Below are 12216 nucleotides of genomic sequence, written 5' to 3'. Positions count from 1 at the left end.
ATGCCCAACCCCTCAGAGAACCTGATTGTAAGATTCAAACAGTTAATATATACATCGAATGCATTCAGAAAGTTCTTACCATATATCCTTTGTAAAATTAGTAATCCATGGAATGCATTCAAAGTGATTGATCTGTTCTCTTCATATCTATCATCTGTCGCTTTCATCCATCCATGAATATTCCATACATTCGAAGTGATTGATTTGTTCATCCTTCCTTGGACAATTGATGGGCTCTTGGAACATAATACAAATAATTGCTAACCTTCCAAGAGCCCATCAAATCCCATGGAAGGTTGAACGTACAATGTACTATTTACAACAATCTCTACCTTCATAACCAGGCATGGATCCTTTCTCTGGAAGAAGACGGAGGAGAAGGAGAAGGAGAAGTGTCCTCTGGGAATGTGAAGGTAAATTCGCTTGATATAGGTAAGGAATGAAAAATGTAGGGATGGTTAAAACAACTAACGGACATGAACAACAACATCTTGCTGGATAAGAAACAGATTGACCCAATGCGGTTTCAGGTTAGCAATGTTTAAGATCAAGACTGAACCGAATTGAGCCCAATAGCAAATAACTCATAAGGGATCCAAAAATCTACGTTTTATGTGTCCATCTTTAGGAGACCTAACATTTAATATATGGAGAAATGGATTATGTCCAGGAGAATGGCGAAATGACCACCCAACACCAATGAAAGGTAAAAATCTCTCAGTTGATGCTTTTACATGCGTTTTCATTAGCCCCCTATGATGATGCAATGGCCGTACTTCCAGACAGAATGCTCTCTCCCTTATATATATATATATATATATATGTGGAGGTTCCCTAAAAGGTTGTGTGGCCCATGCTGCATCAATGGGAGTGTGTACGGAAACATCAATAGTGGCAAAATTTATGCCTTTCATGAAAGGTGGGGTGGTCATTCTCCCCTCTATTGTGTCTGGGAGTATGGTCCATGCTGCCTTTCAGACTTTTTGTTTGCACAGCCCTGTAGGCAGACACGGAAGGGAGCGAAATGATGACCCGCCCTTGTGAAATACAAAATACCCACCTCCTGTTTGATGCCAATATGTGTCCCCTTGCGACCACATAGCGTTCTTGCCACCACAAGCAAAAATTATGTTAGAACTAGTTAGGGGTGTAAGTTTGGCCCTATTGGCCTGAACAGGGCTTGGGACTAAGTCTTTTGACCTTGAGGGCTTGTTAGGGTTGAAAGACATTGACCCCGGGTTAGGGTTGGGCCATGCTTGGGTTGAGGCCTAGCTCTAGCCTAACCATAATTTTAACCCTGATTTATATAATATCATTTAGGGCTATCATCCTATCCTTTTATTTAGAATAATGAAATTTAGATTATTGATTCTTATGGTCAGGTGTCTTGAACATCTATTATTGTGTTGCACTTCATAATTTTAATTGTGTATTGATCATTTTTTTTTTTTTTTTTTTTTGGTTTACAATGGCAAAAATATGATCAGCCTAACCATAATTTTAACCCTGATTTATATAATATAATTTAGGTCTATCATCCTATCCTTTTATTTAGAATAATGAAATTTAGGTTATTGATTCTTATGGCCAGGTGTCTTGACCATCTATTATTGTATTGCACTTCATAATTTTAATTGTGTATTGATCATTTGATTTTTCTTTTTATTTTTATTTTTTTTATCTTTTTCTTTATCTTTTTCTTTTCTTTTCTTTTCTTTTTCTTTCTTTTTTTTTTCTTTTCTTTTTTTTTTTTTTTTTTTTTTTTTCTTTGCAAAGTATACAATGGCAAAAACATAGTCAACCAAGGTTAGCCTGACCAATAAAGGTCAACCTTACCCAATCGAGGTCAATTAGGGCCGGGTTGGATTGATATGAGTCAGACAAGGTTGGGCCTAGGCATGAACCCAACAGGATTGATTTGGTCCTGGGTTGAGTTTTGGGGACCTAGGTTTGAGTGAAGGTTTTAAGAAACTCGGCCCAACACAACCTTGTTTCATCCCTAGAACTAGTTAATTGATACATGATGGAATGATAAAATAAGAGGGTTTCTTACGCTAGCAATGTGAAAAGGAATCTACAACGTCCACCAATTAGTGATCGGAAAAAAAGAATCATTTGGACCCTATATTTTAAAAATAGATTTTTTTTTATTTAAAAAAAAATTTGATGCATAATTTTGATTGTTGGATAGACAAAGTAACATCTAGATGAATCACATGTCAAATTCTAGATTCAAATTCAGCAAATAACTCTTTCATGTATGTGTTCATGCACCTAAGTATTTTCAAGCGTCTATGTTTTAGAATGCAATATGCATGCTAAGTCTTGCAATGGTTTACCAAAAAAAAGTCTTATTATAGACCTTGATTTATGAATCTTTATTGAGCCACTTAGTCAATTCCAATTAACTGAGACTTGAAATGGGGCATGAATGTCTATACATACTTGTTCACAAAGTTTGGTCCACATCCAACATGTCATACGATAGATTTTTTGACCCATTGGCCCAGCTACCTTTGGATTGTCATCCTAGTTAACCCATGGGCCAGTTATAGAAAATGCCCAAAAAAATTACAACCAAACAAAAGCATTTTGCTGACTGTTCTCCATTTTTCATTCTCTATTTTTCATAGGATAACAAGCATAGAATTGTGGATTATCTATGTTTCGGCAATTCCAATCTGCCACGTGGCAAATAAAAGCATTTATATGAGAAATTAGTTTCTAACTTGCAGTCCAGACTCCAAAGCCCCTACGCCGTTCCCTAATTCCTTGTCTAAGAGAAGTTTGGGGCAAGTGATGCCCCAAGACACATTTTTTGTTTGATCCTAAATTGTGGCAAGTGATGTCCCAAGACATGAGATTGACCTCCAATTGGAATCAGTTGAGAATCAATCAACAACCCTTAAAAAGGGAATCAATAAGAAAGAAAAATTGCTTCATGTCTTTCATTTTTTTATTTTATTTTATTTTTTTGAAATATTTTAGATCTAGTAAAATCTAAATTTTATTGCATTTTTTTGTTATTTTACTTACTAAAGAAAAAATTAAATTAATTAATTAATATAAAAAATCCTCTATGTGGCCAATTCCATTAAGTTGTGAAAAATGATATTAATAACCTATTCCACTAATTTTGATCCAATTCTTTCAAGCTAGGGTGTCAAAACCTAGTATGAAACAAAGTGATATGAGCTTATTGTTTCATGCTAGGGTTTTGTGAGAATGTAACCAATAAAACATCGAATCAAACTTAACAAATTAGACGTAAGGGTGTCTGTTCAGTTCAATTTACATTTATTTAGCTGAAATCAAAACTGCACCATTTACTAGGCGGTTGCACTTTCTGAAACCGCAACCATTTAGTTAAATGGTTTCGGTCCCATGATTTTTAAATAATGTAGGTTTCACAATTTTAAATGGTTTAGATTGCGGTTTATTTCATACGGTTAGTAATCTGTTTGCTAGTTTATTCGCATGCTTACAAGAATTTGCTTTTGTTGATAACGCTTCAATCTTATATCAAATTAAATAAAGCATTGAACAAGCAAAGATTTAACTACATAAATACATAATATGAGTAAATTATTAAATAGACTGTTGGATGGCTCTATGGTCCTTAATTCTTCCTCAAATTAAACCATTATGTTTTGTTAAAACAACCAAATATTTGATCATTCTATGGGTTAATCGGATCGATTTTAATGGTTTCAACAGTTTGATTTTTACAGTATCAATTTGGTTTGAAATCAACGGGTTAAACGGTTAAAATCGACCCAACCAATTTAACTAATCGGCCTTAAACTTGAAACCAAAATCGGACCATTTACTAAAACGGTTTTACAGTTTCGGTGTAAACGGCTCAGTTTAATTTGATAAACGATTTCGGTTTCAAATTCACATCCTTAATTAGATCAAAATCGATATAACCCAATAACAAACCAATACCAATCTAACAATCTACATTAATAAAAATAATAATAATAATAATTTTGAATAATTTACTGGATAACTCAAAATCAAATAATAGTAAACTGATAAAAGAAACCGATTCGAAATCAAATCGAATTCAAATCAAAACTAAACCAAATTCAATGCATCCTTACCGGATCATATTTTAGTATCACTCATTCTCATATCAAAACAGATGAGACCGAATCAAAACCGATCCAAACCGAGCGATTGACACACCCTACTTCAAGCGATCAGGCAAAGATGCATAGTTTAAAGTGTAAACCGTGACCTGAACTGCAAGTAACTCCAGAGTCTCAATTCTCTAAAAACCAGAAGGGCTTAAACGTGGAGCAAAGAGAGATGATTACTTGGAAACTAGTTAGGAAGCACCAACTCCTCTGCTCTCCACGAGTTGGATTTTACTTCTCCACCTGGTTTAAGCCTCAACTTGCTGACCATGATCCTATGCTCACAACCATCTCAGAAGCCATCAAGAACACTCCAACAAAGCATCTTGATTCCTCCCTCAAGAAGCTAATCCCTACACTCACAGCTCGCCATATTATCGATCTGATCACCCACAACCCACTCTCTCTTGACCCACCTTCTCTTCTCTCTTTCTTCAGATGGGTTTCTTCGCAACAGGGTTTTCGCCACACCATCCAATCTTACTGCACAATGGCCCATTTCCTATGCACTCACCAAATGCTATCAGAAGCCGAATCTCTCCTTCATTTTGTCATCTCTCGGAAGGGGAAGGACTCAGCTTCCTCTATCTTTGCAACAATTGTTGAAACATCAGGTACCCATCAGCCCAATTTGGTGTTTAATGCTCTGATGAATGCGTATATCAATTCTGGTTTCGTCTCGGATGCAATTCAGTGTTTCAGATTGGTTAGAAAGCATGGGTTTCGAATCCCATTTCATGCCTGTGGTAATCTTCTGGATCACATGATGAAGACGAATTCATCTGCCGCTGCTTGGGCTTTCTACTCAGAAATTTTGGGCTGTGGGTTTCCGCCGAATATCTACACATTCAATATTTTGATGCATAAATTCTGCAAAGAGGGTAAGTTGAAGGAAGCCCAGTTGATCTTCCATGAAATTAGTAAGAGGGGTTTGGTTCCAAGTGTCGTTAGTTTCAATACTTTGATCAATGGGTACTGCAAGTCGGGGAATTTGGAGGAAGGATTTAAGTTGAAGAACATTATGTCGGAAGCAAATATCCTTCCTGATGTTTTCACCTACAGTGTTTTGATTAATGGGTTATGTAAAGAGAGTAGATTAGAAGATGCAAATCAACTATTCAATGAAATGTGCCAGAGAGGGTTGGTTCCAAATGATGTTACTTTCACTACTTTGATTGATGGGCAGTGCAAGAATGGGAGAATCAATGTGGCCATGGAAATTTATCAGCAAATGTTGAGGAAAGGAGTGAAGCCTGATATAATTACCTACAATACACTCATCAATGGCTTATGCAAGGTTGGTGATTTGAGAGAAGCAAGAAGACTTATGCAAGAGATGTCAAGTAAGGGTTTGAAACCTGACAAGATCACATACACTACTCTCATTGATGGGTGTTGCAAGGAGGGAGATTTAGAGTCGGCTATGGATGTAAGAAAGGGTATGATTGGCCAAGGTATTGAGCTTGATAATGTAGCTTATACAGCACTTATTTCAGGGCTTTGTAGAGAAGGACGAGTTGTTGATGCAGAGAGGACATTGAGGGAGATGTTAGGAGCAGGTTTGGTACCAGATGATGCTACTTATACAATGGTGATTGATGGGTTCTGTAAGATGGGGGATGTGAAGATGGGTTTTAAGTTCCTCAAGGAGATGCAGAGTAGCAGCCGTGCACCAGGTGTTGTAACCTACAATGTGCTCATGAATGGGCTCTGCAAGCAGGGGCAGATGAAAAATGCTAAAATGCTTTTGGATGCAATGCTTAATCTAGGGGTGACTCCAGATGATATCACTTACAATATTCTGTTGGAAGGACATTGCAAACATGGAGACCCAGAAGATTTTGATAAACTACGTAGTGAAAAGGGTTTGGTCTCTGATTTTGCAGCTTACAGTTCACTAATTAGTGATATAAGTAAAGATGTGAAGAACCGCCAAAAAAGATGATTTGAGTTCCCTTTTTTTTAACATTCATGCTTTAGTGGGTAGCATGGGCTGTGAGTGATACTGATGTCGCGGATTAAGGTTGTGTTTGATATGCATTCTAAATCGAAAACATGTTCTGAAATGTCAAAAACATTGTTTTACGTTCCCGTTCTCAGATTCTGGAATGCATCGAAGAACGAAGCCCATTCTAGGATGCATATTTTTACCCATTGTGCACTCATGTTCTGGTGCAAGTGGTGAACAGCCTACGCGACTATGAAGAGATTGTCATGATCATGAATAACCAAAATGACTGCGAGGAAAGCCTTCACCTTTGGTGGCTTACACTTCCCCACGCAGACACCGTGTGGATTGGCCTTCTAGGTGTTCCTTATCTTTTCTTCTTCGCTGGAGAAGCAATGAAGGCTTAGCCTCCAAGAAAGTAAGCAAGCTACCAAGAATTCTGATATCAAGTGTGAGTGAAGAAAGCAGGGCAGTGGCTACAGTTTGAGAAACTGAAGAACAAAAGTCTGAAGTTCTCAGGAACACAAACATGCGGATACCAACCTGAAAGGTTTTCCCTAAACAGAATCAGGAGAAACAGAAACAACTGTTGGGGCTTGTCAATCGAAGATCATTGAGTGTGAGAAAGAGATCAAGTAAGCTCATCCTGAGGAATGATTCCCAATTTCCCTCTTCTTTACCTCTTAAAAGTATCTTAATTCTAAGATATAAGTTGGACCAAAAATTGGTTCTCTTTTTTCTTTATTTTCCCTTTTACTGAAAAAAGAAGAAAGAGGGGGACGGGCCTCTGTCTGTGTAATTGTTTGTTTTCCATGTGTTTGAACAATGCTGTCTTATTTTTTAGTACTGCTGCTACCATCTTCTCCTTGGTCTGCTTCATGTGGTTCTCTCCACAGCATTTCATAAGAATGCATTTTAAATAGAATCTGTATCCATTCAATTTTCTCATTCTCAAATAAGAATGCATTGATCTGAAATAAGAATGCATCCGCAGTGAAGTGAGAAAATGCGAAGAATTGGATTTCAGAATGCATCCTAGACCTAAAATCTAATGCATACCAAACACATCCTAATGGAGAAGGGCTTATTTGATATCCCTTTGTCTAGTCATCAGGTAGAAAACAACACCACTGCCTCCTAACATCAGATGAAGGATTGGTTCCTTAGTTTGAGCTTGTGCATGGAAGTGGGGTACAACAAAAATAAACTCTCAACTCTATAACAATCGAGTACATCCTATCAACCATTGCATCCCTAAACAGAACTAATGATTACATAATTGGGAATATCTCATCAACACAAGTGATAAACTGTCATTTAATAAATATAGTTGGAAAACATGACAATCAAAAGAAGGTTACATGTTCCAAAACACCAAAAGAGGTGTCATTCAAACGGTCCCGTTAATGTAATACTATACTGTTTCCAGGTTGTTGACATAAACTCTCTTAACCCCCTCCTCTGCCAAGAGAAATATAGGTAAAGGAATCAGTACAGTAGAAACCCTCACTCCTTAAACATCAGATCAAGTATGAACATCTCTCAGCAAACAATCAAGAACCAGAACCCATTCAATCTGAACTACAAGCAAATCAATGTAGATATTACATCAGTAGAAATTCTGATCTTGCCAAGTAATCATCCAACTTAGATTTACTTGTCCATATCAGCAATCAGAGATTCCAGCAAAGATGGATCTCTGGGGTGCAATCCACCAGTGTTGTTTTCTAAAAAGATGTTTATCCTTGTATGTCCCAATGAGTCAGCTAGTTGATGCTCTAGGAACTGTAGTTGAATCCCAATCTTTCACCACTGAAATGGTTTTCCATGCCAGTTTATCACCACCTACCAGCCAACTGCATCAAATATATATCTATCTATATATATATATATATATATATATATACTCTGTGAACTTGTAAGGGCAGCTGTTGTTCAAACTCCAAACAGAGACACAGAATAACTCCAATTGCAAATGGTCAAAGAAGGTGAGTGGTAAAGTTTTAATAACAACAGAAGGTGAAGCTAAGAACTTTGATCAGAAAAGCAACATATTCTTTGAGGAAGAAGAATTTCAATTTTTGGAAAATGAATTTGCTAGGGCACCTGATGTAGAGAAGAGGAATTCTTTACTGACAAATATGATTCATTGCTAAGCTCATTTTTTCGTTAAAATGTTTTATGACTGCTCATATTTACAGGACAACAATAAGTGAACTTAACTTATGTGTTCAACCACTCCCAACATTTCGTGACAGTTCATTCTGGTGCAAAACCTTTCTTTTTCTGGTTTTCTCCATAACAAGGATTCCCTTCAGTACCTTTCATTCCTTATATATGGCAGTGGAAGGCTCTTGATATCTTTGTAACCCACATCAAACTTACCTTGATGTGGGTTAAGAAACATCTAAGTTGGGTTCAAAACTGATGGTCAGACTTAGAAATATGGAAGTATACTAGTTGGATTAAGAAACCAAACTCTTCTGACAGTAACAATAGAAATCAGAGCAGGCTTGTATAGGTTCAAACAGAATCAATGGAGGAACTTAAGCCTTATCAGTAATCTGAAATCAGGATTGAATATTGAGCTTGAAAACTGAGATTTTGAAGAAATAGACTTCAAGTAGGAAACCTGAAATTCAAAAACTTGATTTGACAGAAAAAAAGATAGAGAAGAAAAGGAAGACATAATCAGGAACCACCACATGATTTTAAGGGCTGGAATCCCACCATTACCACAACCTAGAATCCCACCAGGTTTCAGTGAGAATGTAGGGATTGTGAGAGAGTAAGAACAAGAGAAGAAGAGGTGAGATGAGAGTAGAGAGTTGAAGGATAAGATTATAGGGATGTAAATGGATTGTCGAAATCTGAATTCGCATTCGTATTCGTTTAGGGGTATCCGTATCCAGATTAAAGTCCGAATTATCTGAAAGATAATTATCCGATCTGATTAAATAATAAATTAATGATTTTGAGGGTTCTTGAAGTTTAAACAGGTTCTAGAGAATGAGGAAAAGAGTTAAAATAACGTAGAAATATGGATTAAGAGCAAATTATATTCATTGGGGGGACGAAGGTCTGGATTACACAAGTCGGAGAGTAAACAGATAATTGAAAATCTGAATTTGATCCGCATCCATATTCATTTTGGGGTATCCAAATCGGAATTTGATCCATATCCAATTCATTTATCCCTCGAGAAGAAGAAGAAGAAAAGAACAAGAGCGATGGTAGAATTAGATTGCTACACTAATATACTATGAGAAATAACATACACCTCCCTGAGGAGGTAAAAGGTAAAAAAGAACAATAAAAACAATATTTCCCAAAGCACCCTTAATACACAAACTCTATTAGGTTAACTGCTGAACCTCACAGCAGTTCAACGTTCTTTAATCCACAAGAGTCAGCACACCTGAATCCCAGACCAATACAAGCAAAAAAGTCTTTCATCAATTCCTCACATATGTTTAAATAAAAGACTGTTAATAGAACTCAAATTAAGCCTAAAACTCCTCCAGCCACTTGCCCTATGGAAGTAGTCTACTCCTAAAACAAGGTTGGACTCATAGAGACCTATTCCAGCTTAACCAAAACACTTCGATAACAATTAAAAAAAAAAATAGACTCAAAACCCAACAACTTAATAAAGGGGCATACCCAGTGCATGAGGCTTCCGCAACTGCATAGTCTAGGGAGGGTCATAATGTACACAGCCTTAACCCCGTTTTGTGGAGAGACTATTTCCCGACTCGAACCCACGACCACTAGGTCAAATTTGAATACTCTTTTACTGAATACGGATACCCCTAAATGAACCTGAATGCAAATCAAATTCAAATTTATGACTAATCATTTACATCCCTAACATGATTCTCTGACTTCTTCTCTACCAAGCTAGTTGATTTTGAGAGATAGGATTACTTGAGAGGTCAATCCCTTTAGAGGAGCCCATCTTTAGGTTTTTTAATCAATCTCATTTTTTTTAAATTATAAAGACATGCATGTTTTTCTTATAATGGTTTTTATCAACTTTTAAATTGAGCTTTGGGTTTCGGTCCGGTTCCAGATATGGGTTTGGTGGTCCAGGTTTTTCGATAGGTTCTGTTCGGTTCAACTGGTTCGTGCTGAAAATTGACATTCCTAGAGGGGGCCAGTTCCAATTAAACTCGGCCAATTCCTATTTGATTCCGAGTTTCAAAGGTAGCCTAATAAGGAGTCCTTTAAGATCTAAATGGGCTGTATAAACAGAAGCAGTCCAAGAGACCCGGCAGCCCAAGGAAAAAAAGAAAAAATCCTAGACTCAACTCCATCCATCATTTTTTCCTCTCCAAAGCTTGCAAACTTCACAAAGAATATTAATGGATTTAGTGAATCAATTTACCTATTATCTCCAAAAGTGCTTTTAAGCGCAGGGCCAAAAATAAATAAATAAGTAAATAAAAATCATGAGTACCACATCTACAAATGTTGGGACTTGGATTCTCTGTGACGCAACAGGACGCTTGACGTGCATCCAACTCCCAGAAACACATTGAGTTTTGTGCGACTACCTTGGGCTTCGTGCCTGGCCGTTTCTGGCCATTGAATGCGTGTTAGACGCTCTGTTGCGCCACAAAGGAATTCAATCCCAAATGTTGGGCCCTTATACCTATTTCAGACAAAAATGGTAGGTCTATCACAAGAAGCAGATAGGGATTAATTATCCAAGGTCTATAGGAATATTTTTTAATATTTTCTTAATTATCATAGAACAATTAGGTAATGGTCAATTTCAGTCTTATAAATTAAGATTTGGATTCTAAATAGGAAACTCACTCATATCTAACTAAGGGAATAGAGTCCTTTTCTATTTTATATTCCTTGATGGAAGGGTGTGTCCCATCTTTCAAATAGTACTTTAGGTCATCCTCCTATCCTAATGTTATTTTCTATTTCATTTGTGATTATTGCATTAGAGATTAAGCTATGCAAAGAGAAAATATGACGACAAATTCTTTAAAGTCGATGATGAACGTTATATGTAATTTCTCTTGTTATTGTGGTTCATGTTTAATAGGCTAAATCCTTATTTTATGTACTGAAAGGAATTATCTCCTTCAAGGTCATCTCTATTATGGACTGGATTCTAATGGTATTATCCTAATCACATTTGGTGTATAACAGGTCATGTTGCGACCTGTACATTTCTTCTTATGTGATGTCCTATAAGGTGGAAGCCATCTCAACCCTATCTCCTCAATTGAAAATAAAATATATTATTAAACACATTCATATCTATCAAATCAAGGAACATGTCCTCTGATTTTGTTAAATGTGGTCCTAACTTAAACTTTTAAACTACATTCTCTCTCTTTCCCTCTCTTTCCCTCTCTCTCTCTCTCTCTCTCTCAATTATTATGAAGAAAGAAATAACGTTATCCTATCCGTTAGTGTGTGTCTACATCTATAGACATAATAGATACAAGAAGAAAACATTGCCCCACATTAAAGATACTCCCATACATCCTCTCATGATTGGCTCATGCTAGTGTGTACCTTTATTAACAAAGTAGGGTTCTACTGCCCTATTATTAAACACATTTACCAAAGCGAACAACAAATACGAAGAAAAATAGAGATAAATTCACACAAGACATAAATTTAATGAGATTTACACACAGATGTGGTATGTTATGTCCTTTAATGAAAAAGAAGTTGTTTCACTATAATTGAAGAAAAATTACAATGGAGATCTCTCTCACGAGCACCCAAATGCTGCAAGAAAACTCGCTTAGAAATCCTAAAACGAAAAATCCCCAAATTTCGATACATGCTCAACAAAACGATAGAATATTATACACTCTTCCAAATCGGATCAATCCATTGGGCGACGGTCAATCAGGTCGAATCATATCTCTCTACTATCATCACAGATCTAAAAAAAAAAAAAAAATCATTTGAATCACCACCAAAATATAATAAAGTGAATCATTCTTTAAAATGAATTAAGAATTCGAGACAAACTTAGTAACATTTATATCAATCAAAACAAGATACATGCCCTTTGGTTTTCTAAACTATGTTTACCAAAAACTCTCTCTCTCTCTCTCTCTCTCTCTCTCTCTCTCTCTCTCTCTCTAT

The 12216-nt window shown here is 36.5% G+C and overlaps 1 protein-coding gene across 1 annotated transcript; it reads left to right on the top strand.

Moving 5' to 3' along the window:
• The first annotated feature begins 4222 nt into the window (after positions 1–4222).
• Positions 4223–6967, top strand: LOC122075753 (putative pentatricopeptide repeat-containing protein At1g09680). The gene has a single exon (XM_042640902.1). The coding sequence runs from the start codon at positions 4315–4317 to the stop codon at positions 6085–6087; it is 1773 nt and encodes a 590-aa protein (XP_042496836.1). The 5' UTR covers positions 4223–4314; the 3' UTR covers positions 6088–6967.
• The last annotated feature ends 5249 nt before the right edge of the window (positions 6968–12216 follow it).

Source organism: Macadamia integrifolia, chromosome 1, assembly GCF_013358625.1.
Source record: "Macadamia integrifolia cultivar HAES 741 chromosome 1, SCU_Mint_v3, whole genome shotgun sequence".
NCBI lineage: Eukaryota > Viridiplantae > Streptophyta > Magnoliopsida > Proteales > Proteaceae > Macadamia > Macadamia integrifolia.
Note: the sequence above shows the minus strand (reverse complement) of the source record. Positions and strands in the feature narration are given on the sequence as shown.